Raw genomic sequence first — 17,735 nt, 5'->3', positions numbered from 1 at the left:
TGTCCGACTCCCAGAGACCCTGTGGACTGCAGCCTACCAGGCTCCTCTGTCCGTGGGATTTTCCAGGCAAGAGTACTGGAGTGGGTTGCCATTGCCTTCTCCTATATAGACATAAAACCCTTCTCCCTAGTAACAGAAAAGAATCAAGAGAGGTGAGGGAGATGAGAGTAAATAAAGAAAACAGGAAATAATCTATTAATATAAGCAGCTCACTGAAAAAAGTGAAAATTTGTTTATAAGGCAGTCCTTGGATGGCCTCAAAATTTTAAAGACCACAACATATTTCCTAGTATTACGCAAGAAGATTCTTAACCTTTTGAGTCATATTTTGCATTCATCATGAATTTCTAATGACTTACTTTTACGTAAGACCTACTCTGTGAAAATAATCTCATTTAATTCTCTTCAAAAGTATATGAGATTTTACTGTCTTTCATTTTATAGATTAGGACACACTTTACTGAGAATAGAAAGACAGTAATGGCAGAGCCAGGGCTCCAACATGAATCTGTATGCCTCTAGCACTAGCCACTGCACTATACTGCCTGCCAAAACACTGTCTCAGGCCATCAACAGTCACATACAAATTCTACTGTAGTTCAGACAGGGCTCAACACTGATCTACAACTGAGCTATGGAGTTATGCTGCTGAGTTTTGTTTCTTCACCAGAAAACTGGGCTCTGATATTTAAAATGACCAACTGCCTTCCATTAAAAATCCTAAGGCAGTGTGGTAAAGTGAATCAAGAAAATCAATTTGGATGCCAAATCTGGTAATTATTGATGTCTTTTGGACAAGTTACTTAATAAAGTGTGTGTCACTTAAAAAAAAATCTGATAGAAGGAACTGGACTAGTCCTCTGGTCAAATACTGGATCTAATTTGAACATTAAAAGAGCAACTACTGTGTGCTCTACAAAAGCAAGGTACTGAGGATCCATATGTATATAAACTGCACCACTCACAATTCAAGTTAAACTCCTTTTTTTTCTTCCCAGTGAAGATTAAGCAAGTAACTAATCAAATATTGTAGACCTATTATATTCAATATCCTAAGATAAACCATAAATAGAAAAGAATATAACAAAGAATATAGATATGTATAATTGAATCACTTTGCTATACAGAAAAAATTAATACAACATTGTAAATTAGCTATACTTCAATAAAAAGTAGTGAAGAAAAAAAACACCATGGAACTCTTAGGGAGTTCTAATTGATAAATCTACAATGACCTAGATACTAACTCAAATACTTCTAACCCAGGTAGATACACTTCTGCACATGCGCACATACGCGTGGTGGCAGTGGGAGAAAGCAGAAGAATGCATAGCGGATACCACTTCACGTCAGGTGACTATTTTAAAGGTGCAGTAAAGGTCCGCATCACCTTCACTCAAAGACAAGGGGCTGCATCTCAGAGAATGAGGAGAGAAACACTGCTTCAAATCTCATGGCATAGTTTGAATTCGTGGCAGAAAAAAATTTCCTTTGCCATTCAGTTATTGTAAAACATCAGAGATTTTGAGAGGGGAAAAAAAATCTTACAGCTCATCAATCCCAACTGAATAATATACTTTAATCAGCCTTTCTCAAACTAGGGTTCTGGGAGAGAACTAATAAGCCAAATGCTCCAGAGTATTTATATAGAAAACAATGAGTTAATTTCTTTTCTATGTATCTAGAATTATGCTAGTTAAGTAAAATCCTTGGGAAAATTAAGAAAATGATTTTCTGTGTTCTGTTGATCAAAACAGGAATCCCAACTGAACTCGTTATTTGGCCGGGATTAACGGCTGCTTACCACTGCAAACAGAAGAGGTGATGTTGTACAGAAAAGGATAAAACTGCATACAGCGAATTAGCTTCAGGCTGTTCTCACACTCTGGGCATTTGGTAGTTAATTTCAAAGCCTGTCTAAAGGCCTCAAGTGCCCCACTGATATTCTTCAGAGCAAGGTAAGCATTTCCCAGGCTCAAAAAGGTCAGGGGCTGAAAAGAAAAAAAGAAAAATCAGCAAAATGTTAATGAATTAATATTTTCCGAGAGTTACAAAACCTTTACAGTTTTTGTCTTTTGGCTTTTTTTTTAGGTTATCCTATAAAAGTTACCCCAGCTGTTTATATCAGCTAATTCTAAACTGTTTAACATAAATTTACTTTTTACCTTTTTACTAAGATAAAAATTACATCAAGTGTGTAATGTACATTAGTCTTAACTGTACAGCTGTAACCACCACTCATCTAAAGATATACAACATTTAGAACATTTCTAGTACCCTGAGAGGCTCCCTTGGGCCACCCCACCCCCAACTCCAGATGTAACCACTGATAATGATGCTGTGACTTCTATCACCACAGATTACTGCCACCTGTTCTTGAATGTCACATAAATAGAATCAAACAGCATGTTCCCTTGTGCATGTAACTTGTACCCTTCTGTAGCTTCTTTTACTCAACCAAACCTGTAAAGCTTTTTTTTGGGTATACTATATTTTCACTCTTTTTTGAAAAAAAAAAAAAAAAAACACTGATGTGTAATGTAACCTCAGATATGCAGATGACACCACCCTTATGGCAGAAAGTGAAGAGGAACTATAAAAAGCCTCTTGATGAAAGTGAAAGCGGAGAGTGAAAAAGCTGGCTTAAAGCTCAACATTCAGAAAAGGAAGATCATGGCATCTGGTCCCATCACTTCATGGGAAATAGATGGAGAAACAGTGGAAACAGTGTCAGACTTTGTATTTTTGGGCTCCAAAATCACTGCAGATGGTGACTGCAGCCATGAAATTAAAAGACGCTTACTCCTTGGAAGGAAAGTTATGACCAACCTAGATAGCATATTCAAAAGCAGAGACATTACTTTGCCAACAAAGGTTCGTCTAGTCAAGGCTATGGTTTTTCCTGTGGTCATGTATGGATGTGAGAGTTGGACTGTGAAGAAGGCTGAGCGCCAAAGAATTGATGCTTTTGAACTGCGGTGTTGGAGAAGACTCTTGAGAGTCCCTTGGACTGCAAGGAGATCCAACCAGTCCATTCTGAGGGAGATCAGCCCTGGGATTTCTTTGGAAGGAATGATGCTAAAGCTGAAACTTCAGTACTTTGGCCACCTCATGTGAAGAGTTGACTCACTGGAAAAGACTGATGCTGGGAGGGCTTGGGGGCAGGAGGAGAAGGGGATGACAGAGGGATTGGAGGCAGGAGGAGGAGGGGATGACAGAGGATGAGATGGCTGGATGGCATCACTGACTTGATGGACAGGAGTCTGAGTGAACTCCGGGAGTTGGTGATGGACAGGGAGGCCTGGCATGCTGCGATTCATGGGGTCGAAAAGAGTCGGACACGACTGAGCGACTGAACTGAACTGAATGTTTCCACATGTGAATACACCACATTGTTTGTTTATCCATTCTCCTACCGATAGGCTGTTACTGGATTGTTTGCAGTTTTTGATCTACCACAGATAAATTTACTATGAAGTGAACATTGTTGTAAATGTCTTCTGATAGACATATTACTCATTTTCCTTGAGTATACATTTAGAAGTGGATCTTAAGATAGGCATACATTTAGTTTTAGGAGATCCAAGCAAATAGTTTTCCAAAATGGACATACAGACTTAATACTCCTACAAGCAAGTGTGAGAATTCACTGAATTGGTATTGTCAGTTTTTAAAATTTAGCTGTTTTAGTGAGATGCTTAAGTGGCATCTCACTGTGATTTTAATTTGCATTTCCTTGATCAGTAATAATATTGAAACGTTTTTCATATACTTAGTGGCCATTTTGGTACCCTTATTTCTGAAGTGCTGTTGTTTTCCCCATTAAAAAAAAATGGCTTGTCTTTTTGTTCTTATTGATTTGCAGGAGTTCTTTATATATATACTAGATATGATGACTTTGTTGGACATACTTACTGCAAATATCTTTCCCAGTCTGTCACTGGCCTTTTTATCTTCTTAATGGTATCTTCTGATAAACAGAAACTCTTAATTTTAGTGAAGTTCAGTTTACAGATTTTTTCCTTTTGTAGTTAGTGCTTTGAAATCTTTGCCAGCTGTAAGGTAATAAAGACTTTCTCCTATGTTTTCATCAAGAAGTTTTATTGTTTTATCTTTCACATTATGGTACATGATCCACCTCAAATTAATTTTGTATACAACATGAGGTAGGAGTCAAGGTTCATTTATTTTTCCACAGGGGATATCCAAGTACTCCATTACTACTTACTGAAAAACCCAAAGCTCCCCCAAAACACTAAACTACAGGTGTGCCTTTGTCATAAATCAGCCTATTTCTAATTTCTATATTTGAGTATCTTTGTGCCAATTCCACTGATTTAATTACATTAAGTCTCGAAATCTGATAAGTCTTCCAACTCTGTTTTTATTTCCCTAACCCCCAAACCTTTGTGCTATTCTAAGATCCATTTTTATGTAGATTTTTGAAACTATTCATCAATTCACACGCACAAATACATGCAATTGCTGGGAGTTTGGGATGAAACTGAACCTATAAATCAACTTAAAGAGAACTTACACCTTAATGATACTGAATCTTCCAATCCATGAACATGATGTATCAACATACAACCATTTATTTAGGTTTTCCCCTTAGCAATGTTTTCATGAGAGAAATCTTGTACACCTTCCTTTAGATTTATTTCTAGATATCTGCTTTTTTGATGCTATTGTAAATAGTCTTAAAATTTTATTTTCCAATTGTTTTGTGAGACTGTTTTTATAAGCAGCCCAAAGTATTCAGTTGAGGTCATTTTAGTGGAAATATGCCTTTGCTTACTATTTGCTGTGTACAAACCATTTATTCTACACTTATTTTATCATTAAAAATATTTTAAAAGATTGAAGAATGTTGTATTTCCAAACTGCACAGTATATCTCCATGAAAAGCAATACCTATAATTTTTTTTCTTTTTTAAATAATGAAAGTATGATGATACATTTACAGAAGACTTGGAGAATACGGAACAAAGTTACACAGTTCCACTATATATTACAATTTTCAACATCAAACTCTCAAAATTAAAAGAATGAATAGACAGAAAAGTAGGATACAGTAGACTTGAAAAGAACTATGAACCAATTCAACCTAATTATGATATATATAATTTTCACACAACAGCAGGATACAAATTCTATTTAAGTTTCCACAGACTATAAATCACGAGATATTAGAACATGTAACACCTATAATTTATCAGCTACTTGCTTCTGATTCAGGCTGTTAGGTCATCACAAATATCTCACTATAACCAAGCCAAGGTTTACAAAATATTCCAGATTAAAGAGGTCTAATGTGAGTAGTTCTCAAGTTAGATTTAAAGTAATACTTAGAGGTTTACAAGATATAAAATTAAATTCCGTACTTAAATTAAGTGTCTTTATATTTTCCGTAAGGAAACAAAGTATGATTATCCCTACAACTAGAATGATAGTTGGGCAAATATTTTGTATTCAGATGAACTGGTTAGCATTTTAGAAAAAAAGAGTAATTTTCTAATTCAGTCAGAAAATAATTACTGAGTGATTGTTTTCACTGTGTTTCAAATATTGTTTTTCACACTGGGGATAGAGCAGAAAATAAGAAAGATAAACCTCTGCCTCAGTGGATCTTATAGTCTCATGTCACACAACTGTGGGGATGTCACACAATTGCGAGTAAAATGTGATAAAGAACAGCAGGGAAGAGACGTAAGTAGTACTAAGAGTTGGGAAGAGAGCGGCATTTCATATAGAGCAGTAATGGAAAGACTCACTGAGAAGTTAGTGTTTGTAAAAGATTTGAAGGAAACGAGGCACAAACTAGGAAGAATCTTAGTGGAAGAAGCATTCCAAGCAGGAAGAACAGAAAACGCAAAGGTCCTAAGGAGGGCCCACAGCTAGCACGCTCAAGGAACTGCTTGGAGGCAAGTGAGGCTCCAACAGAATGATCAGTGGATCGATCCCACAGATATGACGCAGGAAAAGTAACAAGGTCACGTAGGACTTTCTACCCCATTATAAATTCTTGTCTCTTATTGTGAGTTACATGGAGGGACACTGCAGAGATTTGAATAGACAAATAACAACATCTGATTTTTAATAATAATCTCATTGTTTGCTATAATATGAATAGAGTGTAGGGAAATAAAAGCAAAAAACAGAAGCTAGTTAGGAGGCTACTGAAATAATCTAGATAAAAGATAATGATGGTTTGGATAAAAGATAATGATGGTTTGGATAAAAGATAATGATGGTTTGGATAAGATAGCAGTGGAAGTGAAGAGAAAGTTGCTCAGTCGTTTCTGACTCTTTGAGACCCCTGGACTGTAGCCTGCCAGGCTCCTCTGTCCATGGATGTCTTCAGGCCAGAATACTGGAGCAGGTTCCCTTCTCCAGCAGATCTTCCCAACCCAGGGATTGAACCCAGGTCTCCTGCATTGCAGGCCGATTCTTTACCAGCTGAGCCACCAGGGAAGACAGCAGTGGAGATGAAGATAAATCGTGAAATTCTGGATGTATTTTAAAAACAGAATCAGCAAGCTTAGTCAATAGATTGCATCTGCCCTGAGAGGAGAAAGGTACGAAGGATAACTCTAAGTTTCTGTCTTGAACTACTGGCTTCCCCGTTTACAGAAATGGGGAAGACCAAGACCAAATGGAACAATGTTAGGCAGCTTAGTTTTGGCCTGCAGTTTTAGTGTTTCAGACATTCAGTGTGTTTCAGACATTCACGTGGAGATGTCAGATAAACTGCTGAATAAAGGAGTCTGGAGTTCAGAGCAAAGCTGATACATGAGTCAATAAGGAAAGAATAGTGTTCTTGAGATATGGTTCTGGAACAAGTGGATATCCATGTGGATATGAACTTTGACCCTACCTAACATTACAAAGAAAATTTAACCTTAAATGGATCATAGGTCTAGATGTAAAACCTGAAACTATAAAACATCTAGAAAACAGCATAGGAAAAGATCTGTGTATATCCAAGAGTCAACTATTTAAAGACAAACCATAGGACTATTTTTTTCAACCTTCTGATAAGGACATCTTAAATCTAAGAATAGAAATCAAAAGGAATAAGATAGTAAATTAAGGGAATTTTTAAAAGCTAAGATAAAAAGGCAAAGAGAGAAAGTATTTTTAACATATGACTGATGGAGTTTCAAGATTTTTTTTTTTGATAGAAATGTGTTTATTTGAAATTTAAATTACACTGGTGAACCTGTATTTAATCTAGCTATCCTGCTGCTGCTGCTGCTAAGTCGCTTCAGTCGTGTCAGACTCTGTGCGGCCCCATAGATGGCAACCCAACAGGCTCCCCCATCCCTGGGATTCTCCAGGCAAGAACACTGGAGTGGGTTGCCATTTCCTTCTCCAATGCATGAAAGTGAAAAGTGAAAGTGAAGTCGCTCAGTTGTGTCTGACTCTTAGCGACCCCATGGACTGTAGCCCACCAGGCCCCTCCATCCATGGGATTTTCCAGGCAATAGTACTGGAGTGGAGTGCCATTGCCTTCTCCATAAAGATTTTATTGTGTAAAGAATTCATGTAAAATTTTTAAAGATTATAACGAAATGGACAAAATTCCTACATAAACTTTTACTTTAAAAATACAATTGAAATAGAATATCCTTAAAATAGGATACACAAATTTGTTATAACAGAGAAGTAAAAAATTTTTTTAAGTAAATTTATTTTACAAATGTTAATACAGAAGCAGTGTGACTTGACTATAAGAGTGTGAACTCTGAGGCCAATCTCCCTGAGCTCAAATCCAAGCTCTTTGACTTTCTATAAATCCCTTCAGTTTTCTTTTTCTATCAAATGGGTAAACCTTATCTCAGAGGGCTGTGTGGATTAAATGAGTTATTACACGTAAAGTGCTTCATATGGTGCACTAGAAAACAATAAAAGTTAGCAGTTATTTCAATTGCTTGATAACTGTATTATCTGGTGATAATACTAGAGAAATGAATATTCACAGATCTTGATTATGGAACGTATATTGGCTCAAATCTTTTTCTGAACTGTTTACTCGTCTGTATCAAAGGCATCAAAATATTCATTCTACCAGCAATCTTTCCTAAGAAAATTTTCTTTACATAATCATATGAATTGATGGCTATAAAAACTATATAGTAATTTTTTTTTATATAATAAGGTTTAAAGATTACCAAAGTTACAGTAAGGGGCTTCCTTGGTGGTTCAGAGGTAAAGAATCCTCCTGCAATGCAGGACCACAGAAGATGTGGGTTTGATCCCTGGGTTGGAAAGACCCCCTGGAGGAGGACATGGCAACCCACTCCAGTGTTCTTGCCTAGAGAATCCCATGGACAGAGGAGCCTGGCAGGCTACAATGCATAGGGTCACAAAGAGTTGGACACAACTGAAGTTACTTAGCAAAGTAACAGTAAAGTTACAATATACAAAATATTTATGTAGAGGGAAAGCTTACAAGGAAATACTTCCAAATGTTGGCAGTCGGGGGTAGGGTCTGATGAAGGTATATTCAGGGGTATTTACCCTGATTCACTTCTTTATTTTTTTATTCTTATTACAGTACCACAGTATTTAACTGAAATTTTAGTAGAATTTTCAAATACAGAAAGGCAACGAATCTCTAAAGGAGCTCTTTTTTCTTCAGAAGAACATTGCCTAACTGCCTTGGGTGACGGTGCCAAAAAGTGAAGCGTGCCAAGTATGAAGGGAATATGGCTGTGCTGAGCCTTCTATCTGGGTGCTCCCTTTATCACATCCCGTACAGAGCATCTGTTCTTCTACACTCATACCTGACACTGTAAACATCTGATAAATATTAGATGTACTTCTCTGGCAAGTTGGCCTTTGTATATAACACAGTGGTTGTAAACTTCTACTTAGAGTCCAGTTGTGAATTTGTGTATTTCAAAGGAAACTCGTAATAGGCAACATTTCCTGCTAATACTGAAAGAAATTTAGTTTTGGGACACCTCAAATAAACTTAACCCTTTCATGCACAGTTCTTCTACAAGTTTCTTTGGGTATAAAACTTGGAAACATTTAGACACTAAGTATAAAAGCAATTTAATTATATATTTATTATAACTGCATTTTATCAAACCTAAAATGTCATCAATTGTAACATGTATCCTTATTTCAGAGATGTTAATATATGAAAGAAAAAAAAAGGAAGTGGTATTTTAGAAACTATGAAATAAAGTAATAAACTACAAAGCAGAGGTGTAACTCCATGGGCTGCATGAGGAAGGTTCAAGGTACGAACCTACCTACCCTTATCAAAGCAACCTTTAAACTGACCTCTGGCTTGGTTGGCATAAAGATCTCAAGTTGTAAAACAACATAATACTAAAGGATGTGCGTGCTGTAGTGAGTAGGACAAAGTGAGAAGCAGATGTTTCCGACATAAAAAGGTGGCAATATATTTTTAGCAGCCGTGTCATTTTTAAATATGTTTCTAAAAATAAACTGCATAATTTATAAACTTCCTTTAAAATAGAGATAAACACATCAAAAATACAACAAAAGCCCTCTTACAGTATGCAAATTCTACTCTGAAAAATAAAACATGAGATTTTTTTTATGCCCTGTCTACAAAAATACAACGAATACTCTGAATTTGAGTTACCACTACATAGTACATATTGCTACAAAGGAACATGAACCTCACCTCAGAGCTATTGATGGCCAAAGCTTGAAGTAGCAGTTTAGTGGCGTCAAGATGAAGGCCATAGTGAATCAAAAGGTTGGCCAAGTTAACGAGAGGAACGTCCTGGTACTGAAGGGGAGCCAAATTCAACGCCCTCTGCAGACAAGCAATAGCGAAAGTGCTGTTTCCTACCGCTCTCCAGTAGAGGCCAGCTTCATTGAGGATCAGCCAGACAGGAGCATTAGGCTGAAAAAGCCCAGATACTTCACTTAATTCAAGAAGACAGAACTCATGCTCAAAAGAATTTTTAATACATGCATTATAACTTTTAATTACAATTACCCAGCATTTAAATTTCAGATGTCTGAAGTAGGCGGCTCACCTTGTTAATAGCATGAAATAAGAAAGACCCAATTTCTTCTTCTGGGATAGTATAGTTATTAATACGGGAAAGCAAAATCTGAAAACATTAAAAGGAAGACTGAATCAATTGAAAATAACAGGGAAGACATCTGAAAAGAATTTCTACAGACAGCAATCTTTACTTGAGCTCATCAGGAACAGCTAATTTGAATAGACATTTATAATTTATATACATAACATGAGGTCACTGACATACCAACAGGTGTTACCTTACTCACACGTATGCCTTAGTTTCCTTTAACTAAAAAAAAAAAAATCAAAAGACATATACAGCACATACATATTAAGATGATCTATCATTTCCCCATTAAAGTCAACCTAAGTGTCCAGAAGCAAATGAGAAATTATTCGGAAAACAAAGCATGCAATACCTGATGCAATTATCTGCTATCCTTCCTAACTGGAAAAGCACCAGATCCTCAGTTAATCACTTTATATTCCTGCAGCATTTATGTGACTGTGAACAACGCTAAGAGAGGGATCATGGTCTGTTATCTTTGTATTCCTAGAACTCCAAACACTGCCTGAAACATGTTTTTTTGCTTCAGTAAATGTTGAATGAAAGCAGTAACTACTCATAGTTTCAAAATTAAATTTAACAAAGGTCATTGTGATGGTTTGTTTTCTCTTTAAAAAGGAAATTTTTTCATTTGTATCCATGGAATGGTGTTTACCCTAGGATTTATATTCAGTAATAAGATTCCTAGTTACACATAACTTATAGGAACTACAGAAGACAGCCTAACAGAACATATTTAGAGAGGTTATCAGATTCATACAAATTCCTAAGGACCTCATATGAGTCCAAAGCAGGGTTGATAAGGCCAAGGAAAGGGAATCCTCAAGCTTTCAATTTCAATTATACAAACTTCTGGTGGCTTGGAGGATGCAAAGCTGAACTGCAGTGGTCGGAATGGCCTCCACTAGGTGAACAGAGTTCTGTGTGACTCATCTTTGCAGCCCTCTTAGAGGAACAGTGCTTAGGTGGTCTGTGTAAACAGCAACCCCAAGGAACACTTTCCTGGCAGTCCTTCAACAGCATGACTGACTTCTTAATAATTTCACTAATTCGTTAACTTGATCCTTCAGTTTTATAAACTTAGAACTCAGCAACTGCCCTCTATTTAATTTTTGCTCCACCAATGAGGCTTGTGAAATCACCCAGAATGGACGGCAATAAACACCAAGCCTAAGTGAGCCTTACTTTTCGTGCATGGTCATCTGGCATTTTGGCTTTCAGATCCATGCGGACCTCTAATTCTTTGACTAAGTAGGACAGGGTCTGGCTTTTTCTGATGTCAGTTATGGAACAGTCAGGGGTTTGGGCCTCTTCTTCTGAAGAATAATCATCACTGTTGAGTTCGTGGATCCTGGTATAAGAAAAAGGAACAAAATTCATATTTTCAAAGTTTGGGTGACTTCAAAATAAAGACTTAACCTTTCAGGTCCAAGGTTGGTGCTCTCAAAGAACCGCCAGATGACAATCATGCAGAATCAAGTGCTTTGCCATATCCATAAGCACTTGCCTGAGTCCTTTGTTTTCCGGAGGCAGAAAATATGTTGGCAATTCCCCACCAATGGGGACTCTAGGATAGCTTTCTGCACAATCAGCTCTTTTAGGCCACAGAATATGCTGCTTGTCCTAACAGAGAAAAAAAAGTTTCTCATAAATTTCTTCAGAGTCAATATTTCAACACGCTAAATGAACTTTTAAAAGAACATAAATGTTACTAGGAAAATCAAACAACAATTTAGTATTTTAGGATCTAGAGACTGAGGTAGACTCTAGAATATTTTTTCTACTGCAGATTGTTAGTCTTAAGTCAGTAATTCTACCTGCTCTACCACAGACTGGCTCAGGGTTGGGTGGCTTAACTCAGCTGAGCCAGTAAGACACAGGGAGAGGTTTGCTTTGGGATTCCAGGAAAGAAATGCTAGTCTTAGTCTCTTAAGCCACAGGAGCACATTGCTCCAGCTACTGCTGGCTGTCGCCTCATTACCATGAGGAAGACCAGCTTTTGGATGGAACTAACACAGTGGATACCAAATTAAAGAAGAGGAAAACAATGGGTTACTGGGCCACTGTTCAACCAAAGCCAAAGTTCGCTGTATCTTTGGATTTCCTGTAATACGAGGTGAATTTTCTTTTAAGTCAGTTTGAGGTGAAGTTTGTGACATATGCCTGGAAGCATACAGACACGTGACAAACTGGCACAGAAAACTATCTTTCCCTTAACTAAGACCTTTTTTTTTTGGCCAATGCCAAAGTTTAGCAATTATTTTATTTGTAAAGTTCCATTTTTCTAAATATAAATAATTAGTACCAGATGTTTTACTAAACTTACAGCCTGAAGCTTTCAAACTTGGGAGTTTATATTTCATATAATTAAATATAAGTGGCTGTATTAATTCTGTTAAATTCCTGAAAATTTAGTAGTGGGGGCTTCCCTGGTGGCTCAAATGGTAAAGAATCTGCCTGTAATGCAGGATACCCAGGTTTGATCCCTGGGTTGGGAAGATCCCCTAGAGAAGAGCATGGCTACCCACTCCACTATTCTTGCCTAGAAAACCCCATGGGCAGAGGATCGTGGCAGGCTATGGTCTATGGAGTCACAAAGAACCAGATGACTGAGTGACTAACACTGTAAAAAAACAAAAAAACAAAAAAACAACAATGTTTCTGTCTTCATATCTTGGTATCTCCATTGGCTAACATATAATTATCTCTTAGCTAGCTTGGAAATACATATTCATTTACTTGTTTATTTTCTGTATCTTCTGCTACAATGTGAGCTCCAGCAGAGCAAGGAACCTGGTATATAGTTGTGAGCTCAGTAAAAGGGTGCTGACTGAATACATGAAATATATACAAACATACATGGAGGTCACATTTAGAAACTTGTGAGGGCTGGTAATTTTACTTAGGGCTTTGATTTGACATCAGGGTGTCTATGTGCCCCATGTGGCTGGCAAGAAATCGAGACAGATCCTATGTCCTACTTATCTACCACCTAGCAGGCCTTCCATTTAATCTAAGCTTAACAACTTCTTGCTGAACAGGGCCATATTAACCAGCAGGGTTGAAGGCCACTCCTTTAAGAAATACTGTCTGAGAAAACTCCTTTATCATCCTCTACTAACTTACCCTATACGCATCAGAGTCCCTGCCCCAGATCCAGAGAACAGAATGGGCCACGGGAGAAGACTTGACCAAATCACTGATATCACTCTGATTTGCTTGAACATCAAAGTTCACAGACATCATACTGGAGGTTGAGGAATCCTCACCAAACTACAAAATGAAAAGAAAAGTTCAATCAAATTGAAAGCAGAAAAGCAGTTGTGACTCAGATTTAACTTAAACCCAAAATGTTACTGAATAATCAAAATTAGAAGGAAATCAGAGAGTAGGTCAGCTAAAAAGCAATCGGATCTTTAATTTTCAGAACCATGCCCCAATAGTACTCGCTCCAGATAACATGTAGCTAGCAACTTTCACTCAACTAGGCCGCTGATGGAGAACCCTAGTGTGGGCTGTTTTCTTCTCCCTCTACTTCCTTTCTATGATTTAGTCTCTTACAGGTTTAATGATGGCTGATTAGGAGGTTTGGTTCATTCTTCTCCCCTGTCTGGACTAAAGTGATAACTACTCTATAAAATTAGTGTGCTTAATATACCCATCACTTAGGCATTAAATACTACTGAACAATCAATTTCAAATATGTATAGCCTCCCCCCAAACCAAAGAACAATATTTGATATTCTCTCAAGATACCGTATTTCCTATGTATTTCTGGAACCTTGTTAGAGAAGAGAGTAGGACTAAGATGGGATGGAGTAGGAACAACATGAGTAAAAGGAATGAATATTACGACTTCGTAGCTCTATGCCTTGATGAACAGGAATACAGTCTTCTCCTATATAGTGGTGATGAAATTTGTGAATACATCATACTGGAAGCTACACTAGTGCATGGCAGTCTTCCAAATGGTCTTGAGACCATTATGATTTCTAAAAGTTACACTGTGTTTCAGTCTATTTCATTTCTAAATATTCCCCTTTTCTGCTTAAAATGCTTGGGTTTAAGACAGGGAGCTACAGTCTTAGAGAGTGTGAGTCTGTTCTTCCTTTACTACTCCTAAAAACTAAACATGGGATACTGCTAGGAGCTGGCTTACAATAATCACAGTAAGTTTCTGGCCTCTATTACTATTTCTCTTCCTAAATGACCTCTTAATTTTTGCTTCTTACTCTTTCCCAATGTCTGGGTTTTCTTTTTTTTTTTTTTCCAGATTAAAGCATTCTAATTTTTCATGGTCTGTCTTTCTATAGAAGCTGTCCTGATCTCTTAATTATTTTAAATGCTTTTCACTAGAAATTTCTGTATCTATAATTAAGGACATGATGGGTTTTCTATAGGAATATAATAAATGTTATTTTATTTCCAGTCTCCTTTTGAATGAAAACTGGACTCTGGTTGTACTTACTATCTATACCAGCATCAGTTACATGCTATTTGGTATCATTATGTATTATTTCTTCCCAACTAGACAGGCTGGGATGTTATGTGCGTGTGTGACTGTACGTATATGTGTATGTACCTGTGGACATACACGGAGACAGGAAGACAGAGAAAACATGCAAACAGCAATGGTGCTTAATAAACCTTTCTTGTTGTAAGATCATTTTGTTAATGCCTTTGGTTGAAGCAACATAACTGGACTGATGACTTCTGCGAAGAGCATGGCTACTCTTTCCCAAATTGTAAATTCGAGGTCTTACTAAAGCAAGTTATAAGGAAAGGTAAAGGCTTTGTGTCACAGACCAATTCTAGCTCTCATGGTAAAGACAGGAATTAAACACATATGAAAAGACAAATACAGCTAGTGCTTTAGGAAACAGAAACGTCATCTATCAAGTAACTGAGTACTCTCTATAAATCTGACTTTATAAACATAACAGATACGCAAAATCTTAAATGACAATCACACATTTTAGAGCTCAAATATACAAGGAATTGGGGGTGGGAGCGCAATATTACTCTTGATATGCAAACGTTTATAAGAACTAGAAGAGACCAAGAAAAAGACCTGGACATAGTCCACGTTTTCAAAGATATCACCACGATGGTAGCGCACGGGTTGGTCCCACTGGCAATGTAAACTATGCTGCTGGTTGACTAGACGGCATATCTGATGATTTCCTGGGATACAAAAGGAAATGAAAACTGATGAAAAGATCAACAATGCCAACACAGTTTTCTTTGTCTAAGTCACGTAGTATCAGCCCTGCACTCTTCAGAGCCTGGTGAGTACTCATGGAGGGGTACATATCCAGGGGAAAATGCCTTCATGGTTCATTAAATCATTCTAAAGCCTCAATTTCTCCATCTATAAAACAAGGTGCCACTAAATAATCACTGAGGTGTCTTCTGGCAATTCTAAGATTGTAAAATCTACTGAGTAAATTGTTTAAGACTTTGCCCATCTCTCTGGAGACAATTTGCTTTATATACTTCATAACTTTTTCAAATTTATATATAAGAGCTCTGGTTGCATTTTAGTACAGACTGAGCAGTAAGTAATTCCAAGGATCAAACATACTCTTTATACTCAAAATAGTAAAGAAAACTTGTCAGGTGAATTGTAAAATGGACTATAAATGGTCATGTGGTTGTTCAGTCACTCAGTCACATCCAATTCTTTGCAACCCCAAGAGGCTGTAACAGCCTCTACTTATCAAGGGAGAAGGATATAATATAAGTGATTCTACTCATTTTTCTTTGGTGTCAAGTTGTCATATCTGCTCCCACAGGGTTTGATCATAAATGAAACATTCTGGATACAACCAAATCACTAATATGCTGTCAATGCCAGTTCCTTTAGACCAGTGGTTCTGTTTTGGGGTCACAGACTGTAAAAGATGCTCATAATGGGACTTCCCCAGTGGTCTAGTGGTTAAGATTCCATGCTTCATCTGCAGGGGGCACATGTTCAATCCCTGGTCAGGAAACTAAGAATCTGCATATCTACATGGTGTGCCTCCCCCGCACCCCCCTCAAAGAGCTATATATCGTCTTCACAGAAAAGAAGTTGTGCATATACACAACACTGTGTGTAATTTGGGGGAGGATGGCAGAATCCCCTGAAAGTAATCCATTGATGACTTTTTTTGCTTGAGACAAAGTCTAGTCTAAACTCTTCTAAAATAAAACATTTGTTTTTAATGGAAGAAAAAAAGAACATTTAGTCTTACTGCCAGTGTTGGCTGAAAAGTGTGGATTTTTCTTCCCAGGCTGTGTCTGGCTTGCATTAACTTGCTGTAGGGCTCTGTTGCTTACAGTGAGCTTTCAGACCAGCAGCAGCAAATAGCAGTTCGTTACAAAAACAAGAATCTTAGGCCCCACCTCAGACCTACTGAGTCAAAATCAGCATTTTGACAAGATTTCCAAGAGACTGACATGTATATTAAAGTTAGAGAAGCATCAGTGTTGGCCACAGAGGGCAAAAAACTGTTGGACTCTTAGGATACAAAAGATTTGGCTTTTACTTTAAAATGTGAATTATAAAAAAGCTAGGAGGATCAAACTGGCTCCCAGGCCTGCTGGTCCACTTGCAGTGATAATTTCATTTTCAGATCAAAGGAAATCATAAGCACAGTTTTACACTGCTTTGTGGCTACGTGAAAGTTATGAAAGTGAAGCACACTAGACGTGAACTTCCTAATCTCCCTTTAAAAATTATCTGGAATCAGGACTTACCTAATTGTGCCTCTTTTGCCATCTGTGTCTCATGGATGATATTTCTTAGGATCTGCTCTTCCTGAATCAGCTTATGTTTTTCTAGGATTTCCTGCTGTCTCAGGTAGTGGTCATGTTGCTTTTGATACTCCTTCAACTCATTCAGTGTTCGCTGGAGGGATCTTAACATTTTTTAATGCCAGAAAAAGTTATAGAGCTTTAAAACTGTAAATGTTTAAGCCCACTTAAATACACAGATTTTCTGGTTCTCAGCAAAAATTGCAAGATTTTGACTTTTAGCAAACAACCACTGTACCACCGTCTCAAGAACCATGGGACCAAATAAATGCTACCGCTTTATTAATATTTGGGTGGTAAAAAGACATGTGAAATTCTTCTCATAAATACAACAATTAATGACATTAAATGGTGTGGTGGACTTTGCAGGGGCCAAAAAAGATACAGAGTGATATACTATAAAGCTCTACAGATTTAACAACTCTGTTTTTCTCCACAAAGATTAGTTCCATGGACATTCAAAGCCTTTGTAGAATCTTCCTTTTCTTTTCTTTTCTTTTCATTTGATTCTACCCAAACAAAAGGTTAACAAAAAGGCTCTTGCACTGGAGCTCCTTGGTTTACAGATTTGGGGGAAAACCACAGAAACTGCTTGCAAAGGAAGATTCTCTACCAGCTGATAGCAATAAATCAGTAGCTTCATTATATTTAGTCACAAACATCTGATTACTTGTTACACTTAACATATGGAGATTTAAGGGCTGAACAGATTGTGTAAGAAGAGCATAATATTGGAAGAAGCTCAGCAAAGGCAAGTTCTGAGCAGGTATAACAGAAGCCAGACATAAACAAGCTATCATTCTTTCCTTTTTTACTACACCAGGCTTTTAAACAGATTGGAAAATGGAA

General features: G+C 37.3%; 1 protein-coding gene across 7 annotated transcripts in view; it reads right to left on the bottom strand.

The window, feature by feature from the left end:
- The window catches only part of TTC17 (tetratricopeptide repeat domain 17), a 126,959-nt gene that overhangs the window by 69,369 nt on the left and 39,855 nt on the right, over window positions 1-17,735 (bottom strand). For all 7 annotated transcript variants that reach the window (XM_015474885.3, XM_005216450.5, XM_015474886.3 and 4 more), the window contains 8 exons: window positions 16,830-16,990; window positions 15,160-15,272; window positions 13,215-13,361; window positions 11,596-11,711; window positions 11,274-11,439; window positions 10,029-10,106; window positions 9,668-9,892; window positions 1,805-1,991 (listed from right to left, as the gene is read on the bottom strand). In XM_015474885.3, the coding sequence (XP_015330371.1) occupies window positions 1,805-1,991; window positions 9,668-9,892; window positions 10,029-10,106; window positions 11,274-11,439; window positions 11,596-11,711; window positions 13,215-13,361; window positions 15,160-15,272; window positions 16,830-16,990 (1,193 nt within the window). The remainder of the gene's footprint in view (window positions 1-1,804; window positions 1,992-9,667; window positions 9,893-10,028; window positions 10,107-11,273; window positions 11,440-11,595; window positions 11,712-13,214; window positions 13,362-15,159; window positions 15,273-16,829; window positions 16,991-17,735) is intronic.

Source organism: Bos taurus, chromosome 15 (genome assembly GCF_002263795.3).
Source record: "Bos taurus isolate L1 Dominette 01449 registration number 42190680 breed Hereford chromosome 15, ARS-UCD2.0, whole genome shotgun sequence".
NCBI lineage: Eukaryota > Metazoa > Chordata > Mammalia > Artiodactyla > Bovidae > Bos > Bos taurus.
This window is presented reverse-complemented; position numbering and strand designations above follow the sequence as displayed.